A 17,984-nucleotide genomic window follows, 5' to 3' on the forward strand; every position below is an offset into this window, starting at 1 on the left:
CAAGAGGACTGACATGATCTGACTTACAATACTCTGACTGCTGTGTGGCTACTGGATTTACAAAGGGGCAAAAGTGGGAGCAGAGGGGATAGTTGGGAAGCTATTACAGTGATCCAGATGAGAGACAAGGTAGCTTGGACTAAGGAAATATTGCTGGCCTGATTTATTGTTTGGAAAGGACACATCATAAATCACACTACTTTCAGCTTCACCTCCCACTATATAAACCCTGAACAAGAGCTCCAAAACTAACAATGCTCTCTTACATACTTGGCTTTTGTTTATTCAGTTCCCACAGCTTTTAACACATTCTACTTCTTTTTATAACCATTAAATCTTAATCATTCTTCAAGAATAAATTCAAATACTACCTTTTGGAATGGACCATTTCTTGCTCTGTGGTCCCACACACTTTATATTTCTATATATTTCTATATATTTCTATTCATTTTGCTTTGTATATGTGCAATGAATTAGGTTTCTTACTTCCTTCCCTTCACTGTAAATTTCTTAAAGACAGAGACAATAAAACATTTCCTTATGTTTCCACAATACTTAGTAGCATTTTGAATTTAATAAGGACTTTTTAAATAAATGTGATAAGCAGCTTTCCTTAGGTTACTAATATAATGACATGTCAGGATTAATCCTTTTGTAAAAGCTAATTCACATAGTACTAGATTTCAATCACTGTTTATATAGTTCTTAATTAACTTTGATTTGGAATAGATTTTTAGAAGGTTAGTGTTTTCCAATTTTGCCCCAGAAGCTTATGATTCATCAGCTTTACACTTTCACGTAATTTGTCTATTTACAGTTGGTAGCTTAATGATTTATTTACATTACTCACAAGCTGGATTCATACTTTTAGGCATTATTTCATTAGAAATTACCAGTCTTAATCAGTCTTAAGAAATAAAAACTTTTAACAAGTCAGATTCATTTTTTCTAAATGTATTTTTTCCCATCTCATTCTTTTTTAAATAAATGCCTTATGTTTAAATTTGAAAATTACATGAATCAACAGAATTATCTAAAAGAACTTGCTGATAATTTCTGCCCCTACTCTCCAGCTTAATCTTAAAGTATCTAATGAACAGGTTGAGCATAAATACCAATACCACACATGTAAGTCTCAAAGGTAACAAGATATATTTTTTTATAAAGGGGGATCCTATACCATTTTCTTAAAGTTTTAACTTAAATTCCAGTTAGTTAACACACTGTGTAATTTTAGTTCCAGGTGTACGATATAGAGATTCAACACTTCAATACAATAGCCAGTGCTCATAACAAGTGCACTCTTTAATCCCCATCACCTATTTAACCTGTCCCCCCACCCACTTCCCCTCTGGTAACCATCAGTTTGTTCTCAATAGTTAAGAGTCTGTTTCTTAGTTTGCATCTCTATTTACCTTTGTTCATTTGTCTTTTTCCTAAATTCCACATATGAGCGAAATCATATGGTATTTGTCATTCTCTGATATATGTATGTATATATACATACACACACAAACACACTCACACACACACCCCACATCTTCTTTGTCCATTCACTAGTTGATGGACACTTAGGCTGTTTCCATAATTTGGCTATTATAGATAATCCCGCTATAAACATTGGGGCGCATGTATCCCTTTGAATTCATATTTTTGTATTATTTGGGTACTTAGTAGTACAATTGCTGGATCATAGGGTAGTTCTATTTTTCACTTTTTGAGGAATCTCCATATAGTATTCTAGAGTGGCTGCACCAGTTTGCATTCCTACCAACAGTGCAGGAAGGTTCCCCTTTCTCCACATCCTTGCCAACACATGTTGTTTCCTGTGTTGTTGATTTTAGCCATTCTGACAGGTGGGAGGTGATATCTCAATGCAGTTTTGATTTGCATTTCCCTGATGATGAGTGATACTGAATATCTTTTTATGTGTCTGTTGGCCATCTGTATGTCTTCTTTGGAAAAATGTCTCTTCATGTCTTCTGCCCAATTTTTTTTGGAAAGAAAGTGCATACAAGTGGGGGAGAGGGGCAGAAGGAGAGAGAGAAAGAATCTTCTTTTCTGAGGGGGGTGGGGAGAGGGGGTGAGAGAGAGAGAATCCCAAGCAGGCTCCATGCCCAGTGCAGAGCCTGACATGGGGCTCAATGAAATGACCATGAGATTATGACCTGAGCTGAAGTCAGGAGATGGATGCTTACCTGACTGAGCCGCCCAAGTGCCCCTTCTGCCCATTTTTTAACTGGATTACTTGTTTTTTGGGTTTTGAGTTTTATAAGTTCTTTATATATTTTGGATACTAACCCTTTATCAGATATGTCACTTGCAAATATCTTCCCCCATTCCATAGGTTGCCTTTTAGTTTTGTTGGTTGTTTCCTCCATTGTACAGAACCTTTTTATTTTGATGAAGTCCCACAGTTTATATTTGCTTTTGTTTCCCTTGCTTCAGGAGACATATCTAGAAAGAAGTTGTTATGGTCCATGTCAAAGAGGTTACTGCCTATGTTCTCTAGAATTTTTATGGTTTCAGGTCTCACATTTAGGCTTTTAATCCATTTTGAATTTATTTTTGTGTTTGGTGTAAGAAACTGGTCCAGTTTCACTCTTTAGCATGTTGCGGTCCAGTTTTCCCAACATCATTTGTTAAAGAGACAGTCTTTTTCCCATTGGATAGTCTTTCCTGCTTTGTTGAATATTAACTGACCATATAGTTGTGGGTTCATTTCTTGGTTTTCTATTCTGTTCTATTAATCTATGTGCCTGTTTTTGTGCCAGTACCATACTGTCTTGACCACTATAGCTTTGTAATATAACTTAAAATTCAGAATTATGAGACCTCCATCTTTGCTTTGCTTTTCAAGGTTGCTTTGGCTATTCAGGATCTCTTGTGGTTCCACACAAATTTTAGGATTGTTTGTTCTGGCTCTGTGAAAAATGCTGGTGCTATTTTGATAGGGATTACATTAAATGTATAGATTGTTCTGGGTAATATAAACATTTTAACAATATTAGTTCTTTCAATCCATAAGCATGAAATGTCTTTCCATTTCTTTGTGTCATCTTCAATTTCGTCCATCGGTGTTTTATAATTTTCAGATTGTAAATAGGATTGATTTTATGATTACTCTTTCTGCTGCTTCATTATTGATGTATAGAAATGCAACAGATTTCTCTACGTTCATTTTGTGTCCTGACTTTCCTGAATTTGTGTATTCATTCTAGCAGTTTTTTGGTGGCTTTTGGGCTTTCTATAAAGAGCATCTTGTCATCTGTATTTTTGTTTTATTTATTAAGGTACTACATATTCACTGAAAAATTCAAATGATACAAAAATAAAATAAAAAATAAAATTAAATCTCCCAATCTCACTAAAGTCTATGCTAAGAGATAGCAGTATCAAATGTTGAGTTTCGTGTGTATTCTTCCAAGACTTTATATATGATATATGCATTCATATGTATCTGTGTATAATATATACATATTCTTCTGTTCATTCATGCATGAACCAAATATCATGGATGCGCTAGGTATTGCATATATAAAGATAAGCAAAAGCAGACACAGTATATTTCCTCATGGGGCCTATAGTCTAGCATATATGCATACAAATATGCACAAGCATATATGTTTTAAAGATAAAAACTGAATATCGGAAAAGGCCAGGAAAAGTATAACATTCCAAAGTGAAGGGCACACCCCAAGGTGCACTTCCCTTATCTATAATAACGAAAACAGAGTTTTTAGGCTGGTGTAAGGAACATATCTGGAAGACAGAAGATAAAGCGCTGAAGAGTATGTAGCTAGTTAGTGAGACAGTAGAGAAGAATCTCTGTTATGAGAAGCCCTATAGCCACCTCTATCAAATGTAGAGACTACAAGAAATCATTTATACAACAACAACCTTATGTCATAACCATTAATTTCTGCAAGACTGAATCATGGCCCTGGCCTCCTTTCCACATGAATCTTCTGCAAATACACTAGTTGTAAAAAAAAACAAAAAACAAAAGTAACTCAATTAAAGATAACTTATCACAACTCAATAGCAAAAATAACCCAATTCAAAAATGAGGTAAAGACATGAATAGATATTTCTCCAATGAAGACATACTAATGGCCAACAGGTATATGAAAAGATATTCAACGTCACTAACCATCACATAAATGCAAATCAAAACCACAACGAGGGGCACCTGGCTAGCTCAGTCAGTAGAGCATGTGACTTTTGATTTCAGAGTTGTGAGTTCAAGTCCAACGTTGGGTGTAGAAATTACTTATAAATAAAATCTATAAAGAAAAACCACAATGAGACATCACTCGCCCTTTCAGAATGGCTACTATATATATGAAGACATACATATATATATAAAGATAACAAGTTTTGGTAAGGATGTGGAGAAATTGGAACTCTTATACATTGTTGGTTGGAATGCACAACGGTACAGCCACTATAGGAAACAGTAGAGAGGTTCCTCAAAAAATTAAAAATAGAGCCACTTTGTAATCCAGCAATCCTATTTCTAGTATTTATCCAAAATAACTGAAATCAGGATCTTGAAGAGATATTAGCACTGCAATGTTCACTGCAGTATTATTCATAATAGCCAAGATGTGAAAACAATGTAAATATCCATTGAAGGAAGAATGGATAAAGAAAATGTGTTATTTACATGTAACAGAATACCATTCAGCCTTAAAAAGGAAGAAAATTATTCAATATGTGACAACATGGATTAACCTTGAGGACATTACACTAAGTAAAATAAGCCAGTCAGTAAAGGACAAATGCTACATGATTCCACTTATATGTGATAACTAAAAGAGTCAAATGTATAGAATCAAAGAGTGGAATGGTAGTTGCTAAGAGCTGGGGGCAAGGGAAACGAAGAAATGCTAGTCAACAGGCATAAAGTTACATTTGAACAAGATGAATACATTCTAGAGATCTGCTATACAACACAACACCTATAGTAAACACTACTATATTGTACATTCCATACTCTGTTAAGAGGATAGATGTCATGTTAAGTGTTCTTACCACAACAAAATAAAACTTTAAAAAAGATAAAAGAAATAACAGTAGAAGATATTACTTGAAAACGAGATAAGGAAAAATGGTAGGAAGAAAATTCTCACCAGAGAAATATTGTTATAAAGCAGAATAAAATAGTGACCAAATATGTCAGCCTGAATTTCAAAATATTAAGTAATCATGTCTATAAAATAAGAATATAAAGCAGGGATTCAAGAGCTCAGGAATGGCTTGTAGACAAAGAAAGTGAAATATGAGCTATTTCAGACATATAAAAGGAAATGAGAAGACAAAATAAAACCATCACAGAAATAACAGTAAACTTGAAACAACAAAAGAGAGAAGAGATACTGCTGAATTAACAGTAAGAATATAGAAAACAAGAGAAAAACAAGCAAAGCGAAATTAAAATTGAAATTGGTTCTAAAATCTTTAGGCTTCTTCATCAATTAGTGACCTAAATAAAATCTTTAACACATCTTCATTTTCATGGACTGCTTAAACTCATCTTCTCTTGGCTCCCAGGTTGAATTCAAGTGCCAACAAAACTTTGATGAATACTTTTTTCTTTCCTATTGAGTTTATGTTTCATTTTGTTTCTGGTTTGCATAGAGCCAGTAAGCTATTCCCTCCGCCCCCAGTAGCAGCAATGAATGGGAATGTGGTCAGACCATTTGGTGACTTCTGCAAATGGATTCAATGGATTATGTCCCTGGGTAAGAAACAACAGGCAATTTAATTTGTTAGTCTTTTTTGTTGCTCTTTTTGCCCATTTTGAGCTCAAATTATACAATTATTTCAAGTCTTCTGGAAGGGAAAACAGCACTATGGTATCTGGACTGGTGAGTTTCTGTGTTTACTGTTGACCTGTAGCTACTGAAGTTGTAGTTCTGAATCCATAAGCTCCCTATGTCTGTGTCTCTGTGTCAATAATTGAGAAAGGCCTTGACCTCACATCATGTGAGTGTGAAGTGTTTTCTCATGTCTGGCTGGTCCCCACAAAATATTATAAAGTCTTGTACGTTAAAGGAGCTCTGTTCTGGTTTATAGACATGAGTAAGCACTTATATACAAATATTCTTAAAATTCCCACAAAAAGGAAATTGAACTTCTAATACTTTAAACATGCTAATCCAGAAGTATTCTTATAAAAAAATTCTGCCAACTCAGAAACATTTTAAGGTTAGGGTAAATCTTTGGCAAATGAGCTTAGTTAAATAATTTTGGTTTAAAATAAAGAGTGGCCTTTTTTGAGATTTATCTGTATAAAGTATAAAACAAGCATATATTTAATTTTACTCGGGTCTGTTTTTTCCTAATGTATACAGGTTTACTGATTAAATGTTATGCAGTTCTCATATATAACATTTAAGATTATAAAAAATGTAAAGTGTATTTGACTAAAATTGAATCACTGTTGTGACAAACTTGATTTCAGCAGTATCTATATGCTGTAGTATGTTAGATTTAAGATAATTTCCAAGAAATTTAGTCAACTTAAAATGTTAGACTACTATTGAGTTAATAAATAATTACTGGATAAAAAGACAAATTTTAAGTAAAATCGAATACTTAAATATTAATTACAAAGCACAGATTTAAGTTTTATACTATCACTTCTTATTTTATGCAGAGTTGATATCTGAGTGATGTTAATGAACGTGTTCATTTTTCCTTTAAAAAAATAAATAAAAGGGATGGGGGTAGCCACAGAAAGCTATGCTATGTGTGCTCATGAACTTTGCTATGGGTAAGAGATGGTTCTCAACTGCACCTCTCTAAATTTTCTTTTTGAAATAAAAATTATTTTGGTTAAAAGTTACAATTAAAACAAGTGGCTGACATTATATTATAAGCAATAGTTAACAAATGGATATGTGTTTTTGTTTTTAAAGGAAAATGTAGTTTATTCCTAAAGCAGTAATTCTCAAACTTCTGTTCTCGGGACCCCTTTGCACTCTGGAAAAATTATAAGGAGCTTCCAAAGAGATTTTTCATATGTAGATTATATCTACCAATAACTTCCATATTAGAAATTAGAACAGAAAACTTATATATACTGATTGAACTTATTTGAGACAAAATCACTGAATGCTAATGTCAATTTTCAAAATAAAATTGTATTTCAAAAATCAGTGAGGGGCGCCTGGGTGGCTCTGTCAGTTAAGTATCCGACTTCAGCTCAGGTCATGATCTCACGGTCCGTGAGTTCGAGCCCCGCGTCGGGGTCTGTGCTGACAGCTCAGAGCCTGGACCCTGTTTCAGGTTCTGTGTCTCCCTCTCTCTCTGACCCTCCCCGCTTCATGCTCTGTCTCTCTGTCTCAAAAATAAATAAATGTTAAAAAAAATCAGTGAGAAGACTTGTAAATTTCTGAAAAGCTCCTTAATCTGATTTAATAGAAATAGCTAGATTCTTATATATGCTTCTGTATTCCTTCTATTACAGTATCACATATCACATAGACTCTGGGAAACTACATGTCTTAGTACTGTGAAAATAGTTTTGACCTGGCAGACCACAGAATAGATTGTCAGTTTGTTTCAGAATATAAAAGAGCATATAATGAAGGAATGATTTGGAAAGTAAATTTTATTTGCACTGGTTTAAACCTGAGTCTGAAATAAAGCTCTGTAACATATTTAAATGTAGCAAAATTATATTGATTTTGATGGGCCTGCTTCCTTTAGTTCACTGATTAATGCCTTCATTTATAATAAGAAAGGTTATTCTTTATTTTCTATGTAATCTGCCTAGATAGCAGATTCTGTGTTTTACTTGCATAATTTTCTGATCTTTATGTTGTCTTTATGCTTGATCATTTAATGGCAGGCAAAGAACAAAAGTTTCCTCATTTATCAAAGAGCTAAATTTCTTTATAATTGTGTTATCTCCTATGCTTCTTTTTAAAATGTTTTGATGTCAGGGCACCAGGGTGGCTTAGTTGGTTAAGCATCTGACTCAGGTCAAGATCTCATGGTTCGTGAGTTTGGGCCCCATGTTGGGCTCTGTGGTGACAGCTCAGAGTCTTGAGCCTGCTTCCGATTCTGTGTCTTCCTCTCTCTCTGCTCCTCCCCTACTCGCGGTCTCTCTCAAAAAACATTAAAAAAAATTAAAAATAAATAAGTTAAATGTTTTGATGTCAGTTTGTTTAGATAGGTAACCAAGTGTTGTTTCTGAGGCATCCATGATCCTATCTTAATCAAGTACCCAAATCCCCTCTAACAACTCTTGATTTTGCCTTCCAAAAAGCCACTTTACCAGATATAAAAGATATAAAGGTTTCAGGATAACTTTTAAACCTAAAACTATCTTTCAGATTTCCAAAAGGAACCCTGAAAAAATGCAAAAATTCATTCTTTCTCCTCATAAAGAGAGAAATGTGAGAAGTAATTAGGTTCATTTGATGGGTTAGTATTCCTTAAGAGTTGTAAGAGTTGCAAAATCAGAAGAGATACTTAGCCTTCCTTATATTAAAGTTTTATAAGTAAAACTCTACTAACATAAAAATTTTTGGAAATTGTACACCTTCTGAGCAGTTCCTAGAGATTACTATCTTGAGTAAAACCTCAAGAGAAAACTAATCATAAGTCTTATAAGTTTTTTTTCAATGGACAGAATATCAGGATAGAGGATCAACAAGGAAATGCAGGATGGGAACAACAGTATAAATCAATTAGGCCTAATAGGCATATAGAAAATACTCCACCTAACAATATCACAATACATATTCTTCTCAAGTGCTCATGAAATATTCTCCAGTATAGACCATATATCTGGCTACAAAACAAGTTTCAATAAATTTAATAAGGCTAAAATCATACAAAGCATATTCTCTGATCACAATAGAATACAGAAACCTGTAACAGAGAGAAAAGTGGAAAATTCACAAATATATGGAAATTAAATAACATAATCTTAAATAATCAGCGGGTCAGAGAAAAAAATCAGAGGCACCTGGGTGGCTCAGTTGGTTAAATGTCTTGACTCTTGGTTTTGGCTCAGGTCATGATCTCAGGCTCATGAGTTCAAGCCCTGCATCAGGCTCTGCCTGCTTGGGATTGTTTCTCTCCATCTCTCTCTGCCTCTCTCCCACTTTCTCTTCTCTCAAAACAAATAAATAAACTTAAAAAATTCTCATGATGTAGTTATGTACTGTACCCCAACAGAGAATTTTACTTTCCTTCCATTCTGATATTATTGGTTACTTTACTAAATTAACCACAGACATTAAATCTCTGTAATGTACAAACAGTTTTTGTTTTACTCTGATGTTTTTTTTTTTAACGTTTTATTTATTTTTGAGACAAAGAGAGACAGAGCATGAACGGGGGAGGGGCAGAGAGAGAGGGAGACACAGAATTGGAAGCAGGCTCCAGGCTCTGAGCCATCAGCCCAGAGCCCGACGTGGGGCTCGAACTCACGGACCGCGAGATCGTGACCTGAGCCGAAGTCAGCCGCCCAACCGACTGAGCCACCCAGGCGTCCCTCTGATGTTTTCCTGAAGAAAACTCTACCATAAGTGACAGGCAAGAGTTTGTATATTTAACCAAGTACTATAGTCTCAGAGCCTCACAGGAAAGGACTATACCAGGTACTTCAAACTGTTGACATGTCAGAATAGACTCTAGATTACAAGTTTCTGAGTTGACACTGCATAGACAACTCTTGGACCATACCAGTGCACTTAATAAGGATTTCTAGGTTTTGTTCTAGTTTAAAAGCATACAGTTTTATGAAAGCAGATGGCTGGCCCAAGATCCAGCAGAACATCAATTACGTAGGACTGAATAAATTGACGTGGGAAATTTTATTGTGGTTATGTATTTGGAATATTGTTGATGTTGTTTTAATATTCTATTTTCTGAATATAGGAGAAAATCTTTTCTTAGTAAATTATTTGTAACTCAAAACAATTTAGTAGACACTATATCTGTAAATTAAATTAAAATACTTTAAAATAATATGGCTCTCATTCATCTCTTCCCTATCTTACCCTTCCTTCTTTCACAAAGTCTCCCTACTTTTCATGGCAGTATAGTTACCTGCATTGGTTGTATAAGAATCTGTCCTTTTTTATAAACTTCTAAATAATAGTTTATTAGTTTATGTTTTTGTATTTTTTATCATGGTTACAGAGACTTGACAGTAGATTATCATTAAGCTTGAATACTGTAGATTTTTATACAACAGAATTGAAAAACAAATACCATATGATTTCACTCATATGTGGAACTTAAGAAACAAAAGAAACAAGAAAAGGGAAAAAAGTAAGAGATAAAGCCAGAAACAGACTCTTAATTATAGAGAACAATCTGATAGTTACGAGGGGGGACAGTGGTGGGGGGGATGGGTTAAATAGGTGATGGGGATTACGAAGGGCACTTGTCCTAATGAGCACAGAGTGATGTATGGGACTGTTGAATTACCATATTGTACATCTGAAACTAGTGTAGCAGTGTATGTTAATTAACTAGGATTAAAAAAATTTTAAAAATAAACATTATAAATGAACTCAAGATCTGCTATTCCATTTAATTTAACATACGACAGCATCAAAACCTAAAACTCAATTCTGTTGCCTTTTTAAAAATTTTTTATTTTACTTTAAATGTTATTTATTTATTTACTTACTTACTTACTGGGAGAAAGAGGGAGGCAAGCAGGAGAGGGGCAGAGGGAGGGGGAGAGAGAATCCCAAACAGCCTCCACACTCAGCATGGAGCCTGACGTGGAGCTCAAACCCATGAACTGTGAGATCATGACTTGAGCTGAAATCAAGAGTTGGACACTCAACTGACTGAACCACCCAGGTGCCTGGAGTATGTTTAGTTCTGTAAGAAAGTACCAAACTGTCTTCCAAGTGTCTATACCATTTTCCATTCCTGCTAGCAATGAATAGGAGTTTCCTGTTGCTCCACATACCTGTCAGCATTTGGTGTTGTTAGTGTTTTAGATTTTTGTGATTCTAATAAGTATGTAGTAGTATTTCATTGTTGTTTTAATTTTCAATTCTGTAATAACATACAGATAGACAGAGATACAGATACAGGTATAGAAATATATACGTATATATATAGTCCGGCTATGTTCCTAGAAAGAAGAAATTATTTTCTCAGTGGACAGTTGGCATTCTGACATACTTGTTAAATAAAAATCATTGAAGCTATGAATTTTGCTCTGAGAACTGCTTTAGTACTTTAGATTCTGTTATAAAGTATTTTCATGATCAGTATTTTCTAAGTATTTTGTAGTTTCTGTGTTTTAAAATGTCCCAAGTGGTCAAGGGTTTTGTTTCTAGATTCCATCAATTACTTGTTTTACTTCTATGTCTTGGAATTTATTCAAGCTTTCCTTGTGATCAATTTTGTAAATATTCAAAGGGCACATAAAGAGAAGATTAATTTTCTATTTTCAGGCTATAGTGTATATTTCTAATAAATCTTCTATAAATGTTACTCAGGTATTCTCTATCATTTCTTTTGGTTGTTTTAAATTCTTTTAAATGCCTGTCAGGCTGAGAGAGGTGAATTAAATTTTATGTGTTTATGTTCTTCCTTATAATTCCTAGAGCTCAATACCAAAATTCATCAAGATATCACATATACACAAAAAGAAAATAACAGAACAATAATTTCTAAATATTAGGAAACCAAATTCATCAACATTTATAATAACATACCATGATCAAATAGGGTTTATTCCAGAAATGCAACGATGACTTAATTTTGCAAATCTATTACTTTAATTCAATATATTAATACTTCAAAAGATAAAAACCATATAGTTATCTCTATAGAAGCTGAAAAGGCATGTAATTCAATTCAATATTGATTTTTTAAAATTCTAAGTGAAATAGGAACAGACGGACAAAATATATAAAAGTCTGTCTAAACCTAAAAGCCACTACTACCATCCTTAATGAAGAAACATTAGCAAGTTACTACATAACTTTAAAAGGTTTACTACTATTTTTATTATTTCAAAACAAAATGTTAATAGTATCTGATATGATTATCATTTGGAAGGCTCTGTAGCCTACATTCACTCAGAATCAGAGCTTGATTAAATTAGACACAAAATCTAGTGACCTAAGGGCAATCATGTCATATAGAACAATAATGATCCTATATTTATACTCAATACTATACCTCCACAAAAAGCAAAGTAAAAAAATTATTAGTCCAAGCAGTGTGTCACAGAGTCAAACTACATACAGACAGTAGGGAAAAATTAGTCCTCAAAGAAACACTAGACTGGTTATTAAGCACTGAAGTGGCACAGATTTCTGGTAATAAAGACTGGGTTATTTAGACTTGAAATGCCTTTCATAACTGTGTTACCAAACTCCTAGTTCCCACTGTACCTGTTTCTTTCAGAATATTCCAGATGTGTTTGCATTCATTTATCTCCTCAAGTGCACGATTCAGTAGCTGGGTCTATTTGGCAACAATGCAACAAGAAAATTAGTCTCAACCAGACAAAACTTTAAGCAAGTTAAAATAATATATCTTATTCATTAAAAACAGTTAAAATACAATGATAAAAAAGTAACAGTTGAAACTTGACATTTCATAGTTTATATAAAAATAAGTCTATTTGTAGTTTTCTTAATGTCCCAGGAAATGAAGATTAAATAGAAAATCTTGAGCACTACCAATCTGTTTAATAATCTAGGAAAAAAGAGTATTACTTCCAGAATGGTAGTATGAGGAGTTCCATGGACCCTCTCCCTAGCAAAACAACCATAACTGGTGAATTATAAAACACAATTATGTAAACTCTCAGGAAACTATCCAAAAGGCAAAGAGAAAACAGACAAACCTCTATTTACAGAAATCTACTAATCTCAGTAAGAACAGTAAGCACCTGTGATAGTTGGAACCATGATTTGCTCACCAACCACCCCAAGCTCAGTATGAGTGCTACTTTAGGTGGGTATGGCCCTCTACTCTCAGCTTCCAGGTTCTGGATTTCCAGAAGGGCATCCTGCCAGCATCTCTCCTCCTCCTCCCCCAGGTCTGTATTGCAGAAGCTCTATTATAAAAAAGCACAAATGAGAGGCCTGGAGCTCTCTTCATCTACCCAGGTCCAATAACTAGGCATGGAAAACTATGATTATTTGGTCTCAATTTCCCTCACTTCAGCTTGCTTATAGGACAAGATTTCCATGCTGGAAGAAGCAAGCTCAGAATGACAGGTACTATGACTCCTGCCCAGCCCCTTACTCATACAGCTGCACTGTCACTCTGAGAGAAATGTGCCGCTGTTCCCACCTCCAGCTCTAAAACAGTGGTACAAAATTTCTTCTCAAGAGGAGGAGGGGCAGGTTATTAGAAGAACGAGCTTAAGGGGAGTCTGCGTGGCTCAACCAGTTAAGTGTACAACTCTTGATTTGGGCTCTGGTCATGATCTCATGGTCATGAGATTGAGCCCCACATCAGGTTCTATGCTGGGCGTGGAACCTGCTTAAGATTCTCTCTCCCCCTCTGCCTCTTGCTCACCTGTGTGTGTGTGTGTGTATGTGTGTGTGTGTGTGTGTGTGTGAGTCTCAAAGAAAAAAAGAAAAAAGAAGAGTAAGCTCTATATCTCCCCCTAAGGGGACTGACTTTAATTGGAACAGAGGTTGGGGATGTTCAAGTCTAAGACCACTACAAAAAAAAACAAAAAAAACAAAAAAAACACAGAGGAGATTCTGGTATTGGGTGCTTAAAAAGAGGCTGATAGCTCAATGATATCAACATGCAAAACAGAAGATCAGCCACAGGTTTACAGAGGGAACCAGAGAAAGAGAAAGTTAAGAAGATCCCTACTACTTCAAAGGGACTTACATTAATTGGATCAGACTCTGGAACAATTTATGCCAAAAAGCATTTTTAAACACACACAAATGCACATGTGCTCACACACACTTACAACCTACGCATAAAGCAACCACCCTAGTAATTAGTCAAGATTAACATCTGGGTGTAATACCAACAGAAGATAGTTTAGAAGTTAACAGAGAGGGGGTGCCTGGGTGGCTCAGTCAGTTAAGTGACCTCAGCTCTGGTCATGATCTTGCAGTTCATGGGTTCGAGCCCTCTGTCAGACTCTGTGATAACTTGGAGCCTGAGTCCTGCTTTGGATTCTGTGTCTCCCTGTCTCTTTCTCTGCCCCTCCCCTGTTCACACTCTGTCTCACTCTTTCTCTCAAAAATAAATAAACATTAAAAAAATTTTTAAAGAAAAATGCAAATCAATACTGCAATGAGATAGCACTTCATACTCACTAGCATGGCCATAATCCAAAGGACAGAACAGCAAGTGGTAGCAAGGAAGTGGAGAAAGTGGAACCCTTGTCCAGTGCTGGTGGGAGTGAAAAATGGTGTAGCTGCTTTGGAAAATAGTCTAGTAGTTCCTCAAAAGATTGAGCATAAAACCTAGCAATTCCACTCCTAGGTATATACTCAAGGGAAATGAAAAGCATATCCATACAAAATTTGTACATGAATGATCATCATAGCATTATTTGGAAAATAAGCTAAAAATTGGAAAAACTCAATATCCATCAAAGGATTCGTGGATAAACAAAATGTGTTATGTTCATACAATGGAATATCATTCAGCCATCAATGGGAATGGAGTACCGATCCAAACTGAAACATGGAGAACCTATTAAACATTATTGAAAAATTATAAAAGGAGCCAGTCAGAAAAGACTAAGTCCTATGATGCAGTTTACATGAAATATCCAGAATTGGCAAATCTATAGAGACAGAAAATAGATTAGTGGTTGCCTAGGTTTTGTGCTTGGGATGGGGAATGACTACTAATAGGTAAGGGATTTCTTTTTAGATTGATGAAAATGTTTTAAAATTCTGTTGTGTTGACAGTTCCACAAACCTAAATATTCTAAAAATCATTAAATTGTATACTTCACAGTGTAAACTGTAAGGTATATTAATTATACCTCAATAAATCTGTTAGAAAATAATCTAGGATAGGGGTCAGGATATTTTTCCATAAAATGTCAAACAGTAAATGTTTTAGGCTTTGCCAGCCACACAAACTTTCATTGACATTTTTAAAAAATTTTCATTTACAACCTTTTACCAATATAAAAACCATTCTTAACACTCAGACTGTAGAAACAGAGGCCATGGGCCTGATTTGGCCAGTCAGCAGTAGTTTAACCACCCCATTCTAGGAAAGTGATATAGTGTCTTGATAAATTTAAATTGTTGTATATTTTTTTTGAAGTATAACTGACATACAATGTTTATTAGTTTCATTTGCAAAACATATTGATTTTAAAATTCTACACAGTACTCAATGCTCACCATGATGAGTGTAGTCACCATACAACGTTATTAAAATATTATGGAATATATTCCCTATGCTGTACTTTTCATGTCCATGAATTATTTATTTTATAACTGAAAGTTTATACCTCTCAATCTACTTTATCTATTTTGCCCATCACCATAATCACTTCCCCTCTGGCAATCACCAGTTTGTTCTCTGTATTTAAGACTCTGCTTGCTTGTTTTCTTTTTTATATTTTATTATTTTTAATATATATATTTTTAATGTTTACTCTTTATTTTTGAGAGACATAGACAGAGCATGAGTCGGGGAGGGGCAGAGAGAGAGGGAGACAGAATCTGAAGAATGCTTCAGGCTCTGAGTTGTCAGCACAGAGCCTGACACGGGACTCGAACCCATGAACCATGAGATCATGACCTGAGCCAAAGTGGGATGCTTAACTGACTGAGCCACTCAGGCACCCCTAATTATTATTATTTTTTAAATACGTATTTATTTTGGGAAGAGCGCAAGCAGGGGAGGGGTACAGAGAGGGGGACGAAGGATCCGAAGTGGGCTCTGCGCTAACAGTCTGACAGCAGTGAGCCTAATGTGGGGCTCGAACTCACAAACCACAAGATCATGACCTGAACCAAAGTCAGACACTCAACTGACTGAGCCACCTAGGTGCCCCATTATATTTTATTATTATTTTTAAAATGCTGAATGATTTGCTCAGTTTCTATTTTGACACCAGCTTTCCCCCAACAAATTCCTGCCCTGTTTCTTTTTCCTTTTTATTTAATGTTTATTTATTTTGAGAGAAAGAGAGAGAGACAGCATGTGAGCACGAGCAGGGGAGAGGCAGAGAGAGAACCCCAAGCAGACAGTGCAGAGTCTGATGTGGGGCTCAATCTCACAAACTGTGACATCATGACCTGAGCCGAAATCAAGAGACGCTTCAAGAGACACTCAACCAACTGAGCCAGCCAGGACGCCCCTTTATTTTCTCTTTTAGATTCCACATATTAATGAGATCATATGGTATATATTTCCTTTCTCTGTCTGACTTATTTCACTTAGCATAATATACTCTATACCCATCCATATTGTTGCAAATCATCAAATTTCATTCTTTTTTTATGGGTCAAAAAATTAAACAGAGAAGGAGGAAAGGAAGATGGTAGGAGAGTAGGAGAACACGAGGCTTGTCTCTTCCCATGAACATGACTAGATAACTATCAAATCAGGGGCACCTGGGTGGCTCAGTTGGTTAAACATCTGACTCTTGATTTCGGCTCAGGTCGTGATCTAATGGTTTTTGAGATCAAGCCCCATGTCAGGCGTTGCACTGACAGCACAGAGCCTGCTTGGGATTCTCACTATCCCTCTCCCTCTGCCCCTCCCCTGTTCACTCATGTGTGCATGCTCTTTCTCAAAAATAAATTAACTTAAAAAAATAACTATCAAATCATCCTAAATTCCCCAGAAATCAACCTGAAGACTGACAGAACAAACCACAAATAAAAGGACAGAAGAGACCACACTGAAGAAGGTGGGTAGTACAGAGACTTTGTTTAGGGGAGAAACAGATCATGAGTGCTGTGGAAGGGAGGGAGCTGTGGTTGCAGAGAAGAGGGAGGGAGGGAGGCAGGGGGGGCGGTGGGCACATAGGGGAATGCCCAAGGAGAATGTTTCACCAAAGCCACTGGCTTGTAAAATGAGGAAAATGAGAAGGGCTGAATTTCGTGTTTTGCTTAACCAACTGAGCCACCCAGGCACCACAGAATTTCGTGTTTTGCAACCAGTGGGCTTAAAGAGTGAAGTTTTAAAGGTCAGCAGGCTTCGCTGGGATAGAAAATGGAGGGCACTGCACTGCTCCTGGAGAGAAGGCAGGCAAATAACCTGGGGTAAGACAGAATGGAAACAGCAATCTGAAGAATGCCTGGGGTACACAGGAGGAAGATTATTCCTTCAGGCCTCTCTGGGAATGAAAAAGCTAGCTGGCGCTGTTTCCCTCCCCAGCCCCTCAGCATAAACACAGAGCCACCTGAGGGATGCAGCTCAGAACGGACACTGGCTGCCAGACTTGCTTACACCAATTGCCATCCCGCTGTGCGCTAGTGGGACTGCCCTTCTCAGTTAAGCTTGCCTCAGTCTCAGCACAGCAAGCCACTCCCCCAAAAGACCGGCGCAAACCCCTGCCCACACATCTCCCAACCAGAGAGTTCTGTAAGGCCTCAGTTCAGGTGTAGCTGGTGTCAGGTCTGGTTTCACAAAAAGACTGAAGCACACCTAGTTTAAAACTTGCCATATTCAGGCCAAGGACCAAACACTGCCCACAGAAGGCAAGGAGAACCTCTGCAAACAAGTGGCCTAAAAGAGCAGCCAAATCACAAAAGCAGATCACATGCAGCACAGACTGGAGACACTCCCTGAAGTGTCATGTTCTGGGTACCACATAACCTCTTCTTCAAAAGGACATTTCAGGAGCAGAAGACATTAACTGGCTTTTCTTTTCTTAATTTTTTTTATGTTTATTTTTGAGAGAGAGAGAGATAGAGTGTGAGCAGAGGAGGGGCAGAGAGAAAGGGAGACACAGAATCTGAAGCAAGCCCCAGGCTCTGGGCTGTCAGCACAAAGCCCAACGTGGGGCCAAAACTCACGAA

General features: G+C 36.2%; 1 protein-coding gene across 1 annotated transcript in view; it reads right to left on the reverse strand.

Moving 5' to 3' along the window:
* TEX11 (testis expressed 11) overlaps window positions 1-17,984 on the reverse strand; it is a 241,843-nt gene that overhangs the window by 40,287 nt on the left and 183,572 nt on the right. Inside the window, exon 25 of the mRNA XM_045471521.1 lies at window positions 12,396-12,468. Within this exon, the coding sequence (XP_045327477.1) occupies window positions 12,396-12,468 (73 nt within the window). The remainder of the gene's footprint in view (window positions 1-12,395; window positions 12,469-17,984) is intronic.

This window comes from Leopardus geoffroyi, chromosome X (assembly GCF_018350155.1).
Source record: "Leopardus geoffroyi isolate Oge1 chromosome X, O.geoffroyi_Oge1_pat1.0, whole genome shotgun sequence".
NCBI lineage: Eukaryota > Metazoa > Chordata > Mammalia > Carnivora > Felidae > Leopardus > Leopardus geoffroyi.